General features: G+C 41.7%; 1 protein-coding gene across 1 annotated transcript in view; it reads left to right on the top strand.

Annotated features, from left to right (window-relative positions):
- The window catches only part of LOC134609470 (uromodulin-like), a 104,558-nt gene that overhangs the window by 42,903 nt on the left and 46,352 nt on the right, over window positions 1-15,303 (top strand). The window contains exons 7-9 of the mRNA XM_063453144.1: window positions 9,919-10,167; window positions 11,530-11,689; window positions 11,858-11,930. Of these exons, the coding sequence (XP_063309214.1) occupies window positions 9,919-10,167; window positions 11,530-11,689; window positions 11,858-11,930 (482 nt within the window). The remainder of the gene's footprint in view (window positions 1-9,918; window positions 10,168-11,529; window positions 11,690-11,857; window positions 11,931-15,303) is intronic.

Below are 15,303 nucleotides of genomic sequence, written 5' to 3' on the forward strand. Positions count from 1 at the left end.
CTCTTATACTCCTGCAGCCCCCACTCTAATACACTGCCCCTCCTCCCCAATCTAACACTACCCCTTTAACTCATATACTTCCCCCACTCCCACCATTCTAATTTAATACACTGCCCTCCCTCCCCCAATATTCAACACACTGCCCCCCTCCATCCACTCTAATACACTGCCTCACTCCCTCCTCTAAATTAATATACTGCCCCCTCCTTCCACCAATTTAATACACTGCACTCCCGTCCCACATGCAACACACTACACAGGAAGTTCCCCCGAACCCCTATTGCCCTACTTTAGGATGATCCATCCATCCTCCAGGTCCATCTCTTCTCTGCTCAAGCAGGCCAGATGCGTGGCTGGAGTGGCTGGAGTGGCTGGCATGCTCTGTGCACAATGTAGCACCGCACAGCCGAAGCACGCAATTTGCCAGGGCAGGACACAGCCACAGCACAAAGCAGCCCTAGGGCAAATAAATTAACTGTTGGCTGTATGCGGCCCACAGGCCACGTTTCACATGCTTGATCTATCCATCTGTATCTATCTATCTATCTATCTATCTATATCTTTCTATCTATAAATCTATTTGCATCTATCTATCTATCTATATCTATCTGTATGTATCTATATGTATCTATCTCTATCTATCTATCTATATCTATCTGTATGTATCTATATGTATCTATCTATCTCTATCTATCTCTATCTATATGTGTATATATATATGTGTGTGTGTGTGTACGGGGCAAATAGCCCTATATGGAGTAAGGATCCAGCATAAGCTTGGATAGTATAAAGGGAGCAAGTCGGTTGTGGTGTGCCGAGACCGACGATACAGTAGGCCTGTAAATAAAGAGCGCCCACCAAGGAGTAAGAAAGTAAAGTAAATGGAAAGAAAAGAGAAAGTGTTGAAATGAGGAGTGGGTGGGAGGGTCATTCTGATGCTGACCTCAAGCGATATGAGTCAGGTAAGGGGTGTCCCTTATATAGGGGAATGAATTAATTTAAGCCCCTTCCACAAATACAGGCCAAACGGCCTTAATACTTGTGTAAGGGGAAAATAGCCGCATATGGAGTAAGGATCTGGAGTAAGGATTTTGCCTTCTTTTGGATCAACAGCAAAAAACATATGTGAGGAAGGCTGAACTTGATGGACGCAAGTCTCTTTTCAGCTATGTAACTATGTAACTATGTAACTATGTAACTATGATCCAGCATAAGCGTAGGATAGTATAAAGGGAGCAAGTCGGTTGTGATGTGCCGAGACCGATGATACGGTGGGCCTGTAAATAAAGAGGGCAAAAATGAATAATCAAAGATTTAATACAGTCAACAAATATATACAAATTAACCAGACATGTCCTTAAATGCATTACAATATTTAATTCCTGGAAGGATTTTGAAGGTAGGAATCTAAGACCGCAAGTGGACTCCATTTGTTGTGGGTAGGATAGTATGTTATCTCTACTGTTGGTGCGTGTTGACTCGTTTCGGAATGTGGTAGAGCCAATAGGTACTGATATATGTGTTTACGTACGTGGGATCGTTGAAGACAATGATCTGTCTGAGTGGTGGTGATGGTAGTGGATTCTGTGGCCTGAGAAAGGCATAGAAGGCAGTGTGCATGGCTGGTAATGGCCGACTTGGTAGTATAATTGAATGGTTGTAGATCTAATGGGTCTAATGGATCTAATGGGTCTAATGGATCTAAGGATGGAAACGTTGGATGGCTATTGGTAATCTCTGAGAGGAACGTGGGGGAATGGATTCCTGAAAACCTCTGAGTATATTCTTGTCTGGTATGATAGCATGAAGTTATGGTAGTTTTGGCCATAGGTTATCCTGTGTTGTTGAATGCCTGTAAAATATATAATTAATGGTGTGTGAGATAGTTTAAGGTGGCAAAAAGAAGCAAAACCTAGGAGAAATATTATGACACAGGTTGAGCTATGTCGTGTTCCAATGAGATTCTTTAAGCCAGGTGAAAAGCTGTGTTATGCGTTCTACAAGTATGGGACAAAAGTGCTAGGTGGGATAGTGCATGCTATGCTGCATGAGTATGTCTAATCCATGATTTTGTCTCTGGAATGAAAGAGTGGCCATGACTGTATGGGCGGCTGTAGGAAGCGTTTGATGAACATGCCTGGAATATAAATTAGACAATTGTCGTCAGGGATGTATACCCCCGCCTGGTACATGAAAGTAAAAGAAATGTGATAGGTGGCCAACCAAGTGAGTTCCCTAGAAATATCATGACCTTATGGATGATGAGTGGCGTTTGTTGATGATATGACATGTGCTTAGTTGTCTGAGTAACAATGGATTGATGACCCTGACCATGATTTACCCCATGCCACAGCAGCTGCTAAAATGGGGTAGATCCCCCAAAGGGGCTGAGGTGGTGGAAAAATTTCCAAACCTGGATGCCATGGCCAACAGCTCCAAAGCAATCATTCGCGGTAGATCGCTGCCAAACCCGTGGTAGACGCTGCGTCTGACCATCTGGTTAGAGAAGTGTCAGACAATCATGGAAGGAACATGCTTTTACCATGCCAAGTGGTTAAGAAATTCCCCCCATGTGCAGATCTGCTGTTGCTGGGGTGTCTAAGGACATCCTCTGATCATCATTTTGGAAGTGTGGAAAAAAGGGGAAAGTACTCTGGATGTGAAAAGCGTGGTCTTGTGGTATGATAGGCATAGCAAAATTAAGGAACCTGGTAGGGATTGTAGTTCCTTGCGGTTGTAAGTACTAAGCAGGAGGTAGTGATTGATGTAGTTGAGAATGTTCCCTATTTGTCTTGTGGTAACTTGCGTGTATGGATGCCGACTCAAGTCGTATGCCCAGTAATGTTATGATAGTGTCTGGGCCTTCTGTTACAGCCGATGGTTCTGTTGTGCTGACTGTAAGTGAAGGCATGCTATATTCCTTGAAGGTGTATTTATGATACCTGTATGGGAGCCCTTTGAAGTTCCAGAGCTTTAGTAAATCTACTACAAGTCTGGAAGGGTGATGAGTCAGTAGTGTTGAAAATGCATTGGTGTGTACAGATGGTGAGTATGTTATTTGTAAGTTGTATTAGGACACATGGTTTGTCATGTGCCCTGAACCATTTGAACATATATGCAACAGTCTATATGCAACTACTCATATCAATTGTCTCTGGTAGTTCAGAGGTGCTGGTACCTGGAGCCTGAGAGTGCTCGTCCGTTTGTTTGGGACAAAATCCCTTCTGTATGGGTACCTGCACAAATAAACATCTCTACATATTCCAAATGCCAACCCAACCAAGGCATGGTCAGTTTCTGATTTACCTGGAATCCCTGGATCTGACCATCACAGATACATCATCATAAATATATATGCCTTGTTTCCCCTATGTGCTGGGATCATACATGCAGGGTTAACGTCTTGTGTGTCATAAGAATTGATTGTACCAGGTAACCGAGTTTCGGTTGGTGCTGGTTGTACAGTAGCGTGAGGCCCAGCCTTGTGAGGGCTGTGGTGACCGACTCGAGATTGCCAGTCTGTCATAAATTTTTTGGCTCATGAGTTTATGAGTGAGGCTAGCATGGCCTGGGTGTCACCTGAGTTGGTGTTGCTGGGCCTTCCCCTGCCTCCGTGTTGTCTGTTGATGTATGGAGGAGTTTGAATAACTCTGCTTTCCTTGCTGTGGCAGGGTAGGGGATTTGTCGCCTCCTTAGGACGGTGGTAATGTGTGGGATCGTCCAGGATCTGATTGCTGCTGGACTAGCAACATCTCCTCTGCTTGAAGGTGTATCAATTCTAGCCCGGGTGCTAGGAAGAGGTGATTCTTCACCATATTTTTGAGAAATACTTAAATAACAAAAAAGATTGAATTATTATTTGTACCCAGGGGTCTTGTACTGGCTTGCTAGCTAAGCCATAAGGCAAAACGATTAGGCTTGGTGTTTTTTGGTGACTGGTGAGGCCCATGCTCGTTGCCAAGTGGCTTGAGAGGCTCTATCTATGCTTGGCGCGAGGGGATTTTGTGTGGCCACCGAACGTTGTGGCAGGATGTTGGCCTCTCGGTGACAGTAACCAGAAAATAGGAAGGGGAGTGACAGGTGAGACCCTCTCTATGATACAATGCGAGGCAGCTAGCTCACAAGTGGCCCGAGGGGTGTACGCCTCCGAGTATGAGGCGGGGTGTTGGCCTTGCGGGAGCACTAACCGAAGCATAATGCAGAGAAAAAAGGGGGTAATACCTATTGGGCCCTAGAACCCTAATTGCCAGTACGCTATTACTATTCCAGGGAATACGTGAGCAGGTGTATGTACCTGGTAGTATGGTATTGAACATGACAATCCGTATAGATTTTTTATTAGTAACTGTAACCTGAATGGATAAAACCATATGGCATAAGGAAATATGGCATAGACCAAGCTTATCTTAATACGTACAGCATATGTGAAAAGTAAAGTGCCGTGATGTTTAACCCCTTAAGGACACATGACATGTGTGACATGTCATGATTCCCTTTTATTCCAGAAGTTTGGTCCTTAAGGGGTTAAATATTAAACATCGTAGCCATACTGGTTAAATATGTATCAATCTTAACCCATTAAGTGCCGTATGTTCAAGTGAAAAGGTGATCTGTCCCCACCTTGTATGTTGTATGTCCCCTTGCTAGGGGAAAGTCTGTTGTGTGAGCAGCGTGCTGTGAAAAATGTATGTGAACTATATTACCAGTTACATATATACAGATGCATCTGCTACTGTGTAATAATATATGTATTTATAACAGATGTTGATATACTACTTCCTATGTGAATTACTGCATGTCTTATTGAATGGTAGGGGTCAGTGAACATGGTGTTGCAAAATGCTAGTGCACTGCAGATGTGCCCTATAGGTGGCAGTGTAGTTGGATACTGATTGGTATGTGAAATGTTGTTTGTCTGTTGACCTATAGGGGTCAGTGTTTTGGTGTTTGTAAAACCCCATGAAAATTGTCAATGTACTTGACAGTCCTGTAGGTGGCAGTGTTGATAGAACAACTGTTGGTCTTGATGTGAAATTTAAATTATTATTTATTTATTTATTATTATTGCCATTTATATAGCGCCAACAGATTCACATAAGATTGTTTTAAACATAAACCATAAATTAAACTCCAGCACGGGCTCAACTTGTGAATTAAACCTGAAGTTGAGCCCGTGCTGGAGTTTAATTTATGGTTTATGTTTAAAACAATCTTATGTCTAATTTATATTGGCTGGTAAATTGTATTTGACATGTAAAGACAGTTTTGCTGTTGACCAATAGGGGTCAGAAATGCTGATTGTATGGTAAAAATACCCTTTAATCCAAATGCAAGGTTAACGTAATATTTTGAGAGTGACCTGTTGGGGTCAGTGTGATTTATGTGAAACATTGTTAGTGAGCTATACCCCAGCATTATAGTTGTATGACAGGGAAATGAACAGTGCCCGTTTGACAATATACAATATGTGAACGTAATAGCTTAATAACAGTCATTGTAACAAACCAGTGTTCTGTTCATGGGTTGTAAATGCACGAAACGTGTGTGTAGTACAATAGTAAATGCATGAACTAGTTCCCGTAGAAAATTGCACAAACTGTGAGCCTGGTATGTCAGGAAAACAAAATGAAACGCTCAGTGAGATTCGAAATGCACGCACAGAATTGCCTAGTATGTTTAGGCAATTGAAACAGAATGTGTTCCCGTTCGGGAGTATGCTGATGCTCAAATGAGCCAGTGACAGATATAAACAAGTAAATTTAAATGAATGATATGCATGAACATGCAATGGTTTTAGAACAGACGTAGACAAAATGCAGCTGTAAAGTGAGGACCTGACCCGTGCATGGTGCCGTGGGACTGATGCCTGGCGTAACGGGTAGGTCGACGGTTTGTGAGTCATTTGGACATAATCCACGGCGATGGATTTAAGAAAGAAGGTGGTAGGCCGGAAAAGCCTGTGGCTGGATTCCTGACACAGCTCAGCTTAGAAAACCTCATGGAGTAATCAGGTAAAATGGCGTCTGGATGACCCAGAAGTGGAAATCATTCTGATGCTGACCTCAAGCAATATGAGTCAGGTAAGGGGTGTCCCTTATATAGGGGAGTGAATTAATTTAAGCCCCTCCCACAAATACAGGCCAAACGGCCTTAATACATATGTATCTCTATCTATCTGTATCTGTCTATCTGTATCTATCTATCTGTGTCTATCTATCTATATTTAGTGATCTATCTCTATCTATCTGTATCTATCTATCTATCTTTCTATCTATCTTTCTATCTATCTTTCTATCTATCTGTGTCTCTCTATCTGTGTATATCTCTCTCTGAAATACAGTGTTTACATGAAAAAGCCTGCAGGTATCTCCTATACTCACCTGAACAACCTCATTAAGTTCAGATGACTAAAGTGCAGGGCCGGACTTGCCCACCGGGATACCGGGAAATTTCCCGGTGGGCCGTCGGGCACCTGGGGCCGGGGAGACATTTGGGTGACCTGCGGCCGCAGGGAAAGCTTGGATGGCAGCCGCAGGGGGAGCTCTTCTGGCGGCCGCAGAGGAAGCTGTGTGTTCTGTCTCTGCTCCCCCGCCCTCGCATGCTACTTAATAAGACCAGGGCCGGAAGATGACGTCATATTCCGGCCCCGGTATCATTAAGCTGCGCGCTGGGGAGCAGAGACAGAACACACAGCTTCCCCTACGGCCGCCATCCAAGCTCTCCCTGCGGCCGCCAGCACACCCATCTGTCTGCCCACAGGTAGCAACAATTATGTATGTCAGTCTGTCAGTGGGAGTGTATGTGTGTGTGTCTGTCTGTCATGGTGTGTGTGTCTGTGTCATGCTGTGTGTGTCTGTGTCATGGTGTGTGTGTGTGTGTCTGTGTCATGGTGTGAGTGTGTGTCTGTCTGTCACGGTGTGTGTCTGTCTGTGTCATGGTGTGTCTGTCTGTGTCATGGTGTGTGTGTCTGTGTCATGGTGTGTGTGTCTGTATCATGGTGTGTGTGTCTGTCTGTGTCATTGTGTGTGTGTGTGTGTGTCTGTCTGTCTGTCATGGTGTGTGTGTGTGTGTCTGTCAGTCATTGTGTGTGTGTCTGTCTGTATCATAGTGTGTCTGTCATGGTATATGTGTGTGTCAAGGTGTGCGTATGTCTGTCATGATGTGTGTGTGTCATGGGGTGTGTGTGTGTCTGTCATGGTTTATGTGTCTGTCTGTGTGTGTGTTTTTAAAAATAGTGTTTTTGTTTTTTTTCAACATCGTGCTGGTCTCCCCTTGACTGGCCCTGCCTCTATGACTGAGATCATCAAGCTTGAACCACTACATTAAGCTGTGTGTGTGAGTGAGCTTGCTTGCATGTGTGTGTGTGGGTGTGTGACTGCTAGTGAGTGAGCTTGTGTTTTTATGTCAATGAGCTTATGTATATCAGTGAGATTGTTTGTCTATGAGGCTGTGTGTCAGTGATATGGTCTGTGTCTGCATGTGAGTATACTTACTGTATAATTAAATGTTTTATTCTGAAAAGCACCAATATTTTATATTAGAAAAAGCCATATACCAGTTCCTCATCCCTAACAACTGCTCTAATCCTAACCTAAAAATATCATAGAGAGAAAGATAGCAAAGTACATGTTAGGGGAAAATAATTCCATCTTTTTCTGATCCATTCTGTATATATATATATATATATATATATATATATATATATATATATATATATATATATATATATATATATATATATATATATATATATATATAGTTACATAGTTACACAGCTGAAAAGAGACTTGCGTCCATCAAGTTCAGCCTTCCTCATATTTGTTTTTTGCTGTTGATCCCAAAGAAGGCAAAAAAACTGTATATATATACAGTTGTAAGAAAAAGTATGTGAACCTTTTGGAATGATATGGATTTCTGCACAAATTGGTCATAAAATGTGATCTGATCATCATCTAAGTCACAACAATAGACAATTACAGTCTGCTTAAACTAAAAACACAAAGAATGAAATGTTGCCATGTTTTTATTGAACTCACCATGTAAACATTCACAGTGCAGGTGGAAAAAGTATGTGAACCCCTAGACTAATGACATCTCCAAGAGCTAATTGGAGTGAGATGTCAGCAAACTGGAGTCCAATCAATGATATAAGATTGGAGGTGTTGGTTACAGCTGCCCTGCCCTATAAAAAACACACACCAGTTCTGGGTTTGCTTTTCACAAGAAGCATTGCCTGATGTGAATGATGCCTCGCACAAAAGTGCTCTCAGAAGACCTAGAATTAAGAATTGTTGACTTGCATAAAGCTGGAAAGGGTTATAAAAGTATCTCCAAAAGCCTTGCTGTTCATCAGTCCACGGTAAGACAAATTGTCTATAAATGGAGAAAGTTCAGCACTGCTGCTACTCCCCCTAGGAGTGGCCGTCCTGTAAAGATGACTGCAAGAGCACAGCGCAGACTGCTCAATGAGGTGAAGAAGAATCCTAGAGTGTCAGCTAAAGACTTACAAAAGTCACTGGCAAATGCTAACATCCCTGTTAGCGAATCTACAATACGTAAAACACTAAACAAGAATGGATTTCATGGGAGGATACCACAGAGGAAGCCAATGCTGTCCAAAGAAAACATTGCTGCACGTTTACAGTTTGCACAAGAGCACCTGGATGTTCCACAGCAGTACTGGCAAAATATTCTGTGGACAGATGAAACCAAAGTTGAGTTGTTTGGAAGAAACACACAACACTATGTGTGGCGAAAAAGAGGCACAGCACACCAATATCAAAACCTTATCCCAACTGTGAAGTATGGTGGTGGGGGCATCATTGTTTGGGGCTGCTTCGTTGCGTCAGGGCCTGGGCGGATTGCTATCATCAAAGGAAAAATGAATTCCCAAGTTTTTCAAGACATTTTGCAGGACAACTTAAGGTCATCTGTCTACTAGCTGAAGCTCAACAGAAGATGGGTGTTGCAACAGGACAATGAACCAAAGCATAGAAGTAAATCAACAACAGAATGGCTTAAACAGAAGACAATATGCCTTCTGAAGTGGCCCAGTCAGAGTCCTGACCTCAACCCGATTGAGATGCTGTGGCATGACCTCAAGAAAGCGATTCACACTAGACATCCCAAGAATATTGCTGAACTGAAACAGTTCTGTAAAGAGGAATGGTCAAGAATTACTCCTGACTGTTGTGCACGTCTGATCTGCAACTACAGGAAACGTTTGGTTGAAGTTATTGCTGCCAAAGGAGGTTCAACCAGTTATTAAATCCAAGGGTTCACATACTTTTTCCACCTGCACTGTGAATGTTTACATGGTGTGTTCAATAAAAACATGGCAACATTTCATTCTTTGTGTGTTATTAGTTAAGCAGACAGTGATTGTCTATTGTTGTGACTTAGATGATGATCAGATCACATTTTATGACCAATTTGTGCAGAAATCCATATCATTCCAAAGGGTTCACATACTTTTTCTTGCAACTGTATATGTATATATATATATATATATATATATATTACTCAATCATCTGGGGTGGCAAGACATAGCCTTACATATTACATGCAACAATATATGACGCAATGACTTATGGGGCTGCTTTGTATCCCCAGTCCGGCCCTGCTATAGTGTCCCTTTAAAGTTAGAAAAGCATCATAAGAGGTTTACTCCAGCAACAACTGAAAATATAAGGAAAATATTGTGTTAAAGTACTAAAGTGTGATTTGCAGTATAGGGCACATTTGTAAACGTTCTTTAGAGGTTCTGTGGCACATATACTTCAAAGCTCAGTGTGTGTTCGGAGGTGCTCTACTGCACTGTAACTGTGGTTTTATTTCAGTTACCGTAAGAACATGAATTAATCTTGCCATTGTGTCTCCGACCTTTCTCATTAAAGTGTTTTTCACTCCTTCGTTTAGTTCACAGAACCTAGACACTGGAAGTTCCTCAGGTGATTCCACAACAACCATAGCAGTATATGAAAATCCAACATATACTCAACCTATACTTCAGCAGGATCAGCAGGAGCTCTCTGTAGGCTCAACATTGTATTTTGGGATGACCACACAGTTCCCAGACCCAGTGTTTGTCCTGAGAGTGGAGACATGCTTTTCCACCCCTACCAGTGATGGCAGTGGACAAATTAAAGTGATCCTAATCCAAAATGGGTAAGAAAACTAAAAACTAGAAAGAATATAAATTTTTGTGTAACTATAAAATAAGCTTGCTACCAGAATTAGTTCACACAATTAATTTGACATCTACATTGGGCATTTTTATTTTCCAAGAAATTAAAATATTTATATTCATATATACATTATAGAAAATGCCACACACTCCACAGAATACCAGCAACATAGCTCGCAAAGCTATTATAAAATAATAATTTTAGTTGAAAGGTGTGTATTTAGTTACACAATATAACCACACAAGCTTAGCTTGCCACAACAATCACATTCCTTGTGTCAAGATAATTGTTTATGCATTAAAGGGACACTGTTGACAACATAACCACGTCAACTCATTGATTTGATGGGGACCTCTGGTGTTATCCCTTGTTACATTGTTATACAATTTCCGAATGGTATAATAGTGAATTATTGTCCAATGGCACCTGCAGCCCAGCCCTCTCTGATGAAGTGATAAGCTAAGCATTTCAGCTGAGCTATCACTGCACCAATGCTGCCCTTACTGTAAAGTCCTATCAGAAAACATTAACCTGTACACTACTAACCACTACATTATCACTAAACATTAACTTCTACACTATCACCAGTTACGAGCCTTAACCTAATGCTAATACCAGTTCCTCATCCCTAACAACTGCTCTAATCCTAACCTAAAAATATAATAGAGAGAAAGATAGCAAAGTACATATTAGGGGAAAATAATTCCATCTTTTTCTGATCCATTCTGTAATGTGGTTTATCAGGATGCCTCCATAACCCCATAATTGACATCCGAAAAGAGATTTGGCTTTTGCACAAGCCTGTATGCACCTGATATGCTGCATTTCTATCATTACAATATATATATATATATATATATATATATATATATATATATATATATATATATATATATATATATATATATATATATATATATATATATATAAAAGAGAATGATATAGCTTAACTGATTGTGCTTCTTATTGCCACTGAATCTCTAAGCACAACAACACATTGCTTTCACAGAGAAGCACATAACATAATTTTTCTAATTTACTCACAATGATTGAAAGTACAGGGTACAATTATAACAATTATCTTTTTATTTTATATATATATATATATATATATATATATATATATATATATATAAAGATGAAGATGTATCATCCTACTACACACATTTTATGATATTACTCTTTGAAAATGATGCTTATGCTGAGATTTTAAAAACATAGCTTCAGTTTATTAATCACATCAAGTTTTTACTTGATAAAACAAAGGTGACTTCTTGGAAGATCATAACATCTCCAGTTTTATATATTTTTATGTCTATGTCTATGCATTTTTGCCCCCTAGCTGTCCAACAAATGAGGGACCATATATTGAAGTTGAAGAAAATGGAAAATCTAAAGAGGTCAGATTCAGCATTACTTCGTATGCTTTCCCAGGCTCTAATACTGTCTTCATTTTCTGTGATGCCCGCTTGTGCAATACAGCATCGGAATCTTGCGCTACTGTGAGTAACAACTAAGAATATAAACTTTAGTCTTATTTTTCTAAATTTGCTATTCCAATATAAATTAATTTGTACAGTCTTTTTTTTTTTATTTAGACTGTTTTATCTTTATTGTCATTTAATAGTTCTCTCTAATTTCATGTAATGCTGGCTTTCTATTCTATTTAGTGTGCATCTTCTCGTGATCAATCTGGCATTCCAAGACTTACTCAATTCTCACTTGGACCTTTTCAATTCATAGGTATGTAATATGATTTTTAATTAAGCTAGGTCCCTACCTTGCCATAGGAACCACACTTCTGTTATAGTGGTATAGGTATCTCCCAAGTTTTCTTATCCTAGGGATGAATTATTGCCTTGACATTCTCTGAGGTTATTGATTGTCATGTGCCTTTTATAACATAATTGTTACAGATATTTTAACATTTGCAACTCTGATCAGAGAGCAAGGTTGTTTGTAAGGAGCAGGCTCTCAGTTTTACATACTTGTTAGGATATGTCATGGACATCCTTTTCTCCAACCCCTCAAACAATTGCATACTCTGCAATCCTCTTGCTGCCCCCTAATACAAATAAATTACCCTACCATCACCCTAGTAATATTAAACTAGGACTTTTTAAGAAACAAATTATACTTGCCATCATAAGACTTCTTTATACTATTTCTTATTTTTTATTCTTCTTCATCCACAAAAAAAGGGCAAATAAAAGTCCAGCATAACCCCTAGGCATGTGCATGGGAAAAAATTTCGGTTCGGTTCGGCCTTCCAAAATTCGGGACTTCAGCAATTCGGCACTTCCAAACTTCGGAAATTTGGTAATTTCGGAACTTCGGGACCTCGGCAATTCGGCACTTTGACACTTCGGCAACTCCGGGATTTCGGAACTTCTCTTGCAGCCGCTTGGTAGATAACTCCCTAATTCCCACGGTATTAGGGAGTTATCTACCAAAAGGCTGAAAGATCTAAATTGGTCTTTCAGCCAAATTTACTAATACTAAGTAAAAAAAAAAGGGTAAAGGGTCCCCCCTCCTGGGCCCCCACCCGCGACGCGAGAGTGGGGGCTTTTAAACTAAAGGGGGGCCTATTGCACCCCCCGGCACCCACCCCTGAGCGGCGGGTGGGGGCCCTAAAGTAAAATAATGGGGGGGACCTATTGTCCTCCCCCCTGGCCCCCACCCCTGAGCGGCGGATGAGGGCCCTAAAGTAAAATAATGGGGGGGGGACCTATTGTCCTCCCCCGGCCCCCAAACCTGAGTGGTGGGTGGGGGCCCTAAATTAGAATGAGGGGGGGACCTAATTACCCCTGAGGTAAGTTTTCTTTTCTTTTTTTAAGGTACTTAGATAAATAGTCACCCCTCATTATTTTTAGGGTGAGGGGGGTAGGTAGGGGTTAATTTTTTTGGGGAGGGTGGTGACTAGGGGTTTGGGGACCCCTAGTCACGCGGGGGAGGGGGGTTATTTTTTTTATTTAGGGCCCCCACCCGCCACTCAGGGGTGGGGGCCAGGGGGGAAGACATTAGGTCCCCCCCCTAATTAGTATTTAGGGCCCCCACCCACCGCTCAGGGGTGGGGGCCACGGGGGAGGAAATTAGGCCCCCCTAATTAGTATTTTAGGGCCCCCACCCACCACTCAGGCGTGGGGGCCAGGGGGGAGGACATTAGGTCCCCCTTATTCTGATTTAGGGCCCCCACCCGCCGCTCAGGGGTGGGGGCCGGGGGGAAGGACAATAGGTCCCCCCCATTACTTTACTTTAGGGCCCCCACCCACCGCTCATGGGTGGGGGCCGGGGGGGAGGACAATAGGTCCCCCCCTGTTATTTTACTTCCACAGGCTGCTCACTGTTTAATAGACATGCCCCTACTCACGGTATAGCGAGTAGGGGCATAATTTAATAATACTAAGTAATCTTTACTTAGTATTAGTAAATTTGGCTGAAATACCAATTTAGGTCTTTCAGCCTTTTAGGAGAGAGCTCCCTAATATCGTGGGAATTAGGGAGTTATCTACTTATTCATTCCTGTCATTACATTGACTGACTAAGTAACTTACATTTTATATGAATGTATGTTACTTGATTGTTGTAAGTGTTGCAAATGCTAACAGTTGAATCCTGGCTATGTTTGTATACTTTTTATTTAAAATTGTATACAATGTAACATTCTTCTTCTTTCACTGGGTAAGTATATTAGTACTTAGGCAATTCTGTGCTTCGGAACTTCGGAACTTCGGAAATTCAGGACCTCGGTAATTCGGCACTTCGGCAATTCGGCTATTCGGACATTCGGAAGTACCCGAATGTGCAAATTTCCCGAAATTGGTTCGGTCCCACTTATTAAAAACAATCCATCTTCATCCATGGAGGGAAAAGGTACTGATTAGAGTTGAGCGGACACCTGGATGTTCGGGTCCGGCGGGTTCGGCCGAACTTTGAAAAAAAGTCCGGGTTTGTGATCGAACTTGACCCCGAACCCGAACCCCATTGAAGTCAATGGGGACCCGAACTTTTGGCCACAAAAATGCCTCTAAAAAGGTCCTGGAAAGGGCTAGAGGGCTGCAAAAGGAAGTAAAATGGGGGTAAGAGTAGGACAAGTGCCCTGCAAACAAATGTGGATAGGGAAGTCACTTAAAATAACATAAAATACGTAAAAATAAAAAATACAGCTGAGCCATAAAATAGCACTAGATGGAATATTTGATTTTAGCTTTGGAAGAAGATAAATCAAAATCTAAAGCATGGCTGTCAGGAGGATCACCAGAATTATCCATTTGAGAGAGGGTTGGAATGCAGGGTATTCTCTTTCATTGTTGAAACTGAGCTCAACTCCTGATGCATGGAGAAAAGGCCTTCACAAGCCTTTGCTATTGTGTACATAGTTTATTCTACGTGACCCATAGGTTGAGGAGGCGATGACCGTGGCGGTGTGGGTGGAAGCGGAGGTGGAGGACGAGGAGGTAGCCAACACTGTTTATATATATATATATATATATATATTTTAATTTTTTTTATTTTAATTGGGGTAGCCCCCAAAATATTGGGACATTCAAAAAAAGAAACATTTGTGGCCTGCGGTGCATTTCTTGCAGTCCTGATGCATGGAGAAAAGGCCTTCGAAGCCTCTGCTATTGTTTACATAGTTTATACTAAGTGACCCATAGGTTTAGGAGGCGGTGACCGTGGCGGTGTAGGTGGAAGCGGCGGTGGAGGAGGAGGAGGTAGCTTTTTTTATATTTTATTTTTTTAATATATTTTTTTGTTTTGAGTTTAAATAGGGGCCATAACTCCTCCCACAAATTCAGGCCAAATTACCTTTTAACACATATGACATAAAAGTGAGCTTGTCCACGTTGGCAGTGGACAGGCGGCTGCGCTTGTCTGTGATAATGCCCCCTGCCATGCTAAACATACGTTCAGACAATACACCGGCTGCAGGGCAGGCCAGCACCTCCAAGGCATAAAGGGCAGGCTCAGGCCATGTGCCCAATTTGGAGACCCAGAAGTTGAATGGGGCAGACCCATCAGGCAGTACGTGTAGGCGTGTGCACACGTACTGTTCCACCATGTTGCTGGAATGCTGCCTCCTGCTAAGACGTTCCATATCAGATGGTGGTGC

The sequence above is a fragment of the Pelobates fuscus genome, chromosome 1 (assembly GCF_036172605.1).
Source record: "Pelobates fuscus isolate aPelFus1 chromosome 1, aPelFus1.pri, whole genome shotgun sequence".
In the NCBI taxonomy this organism is placed as follows: Eukaryota; Metazoa; Chordata; class Amphibia; order Anura; family Pelobatidae; genus Pelobates; species Pelobates fuscus.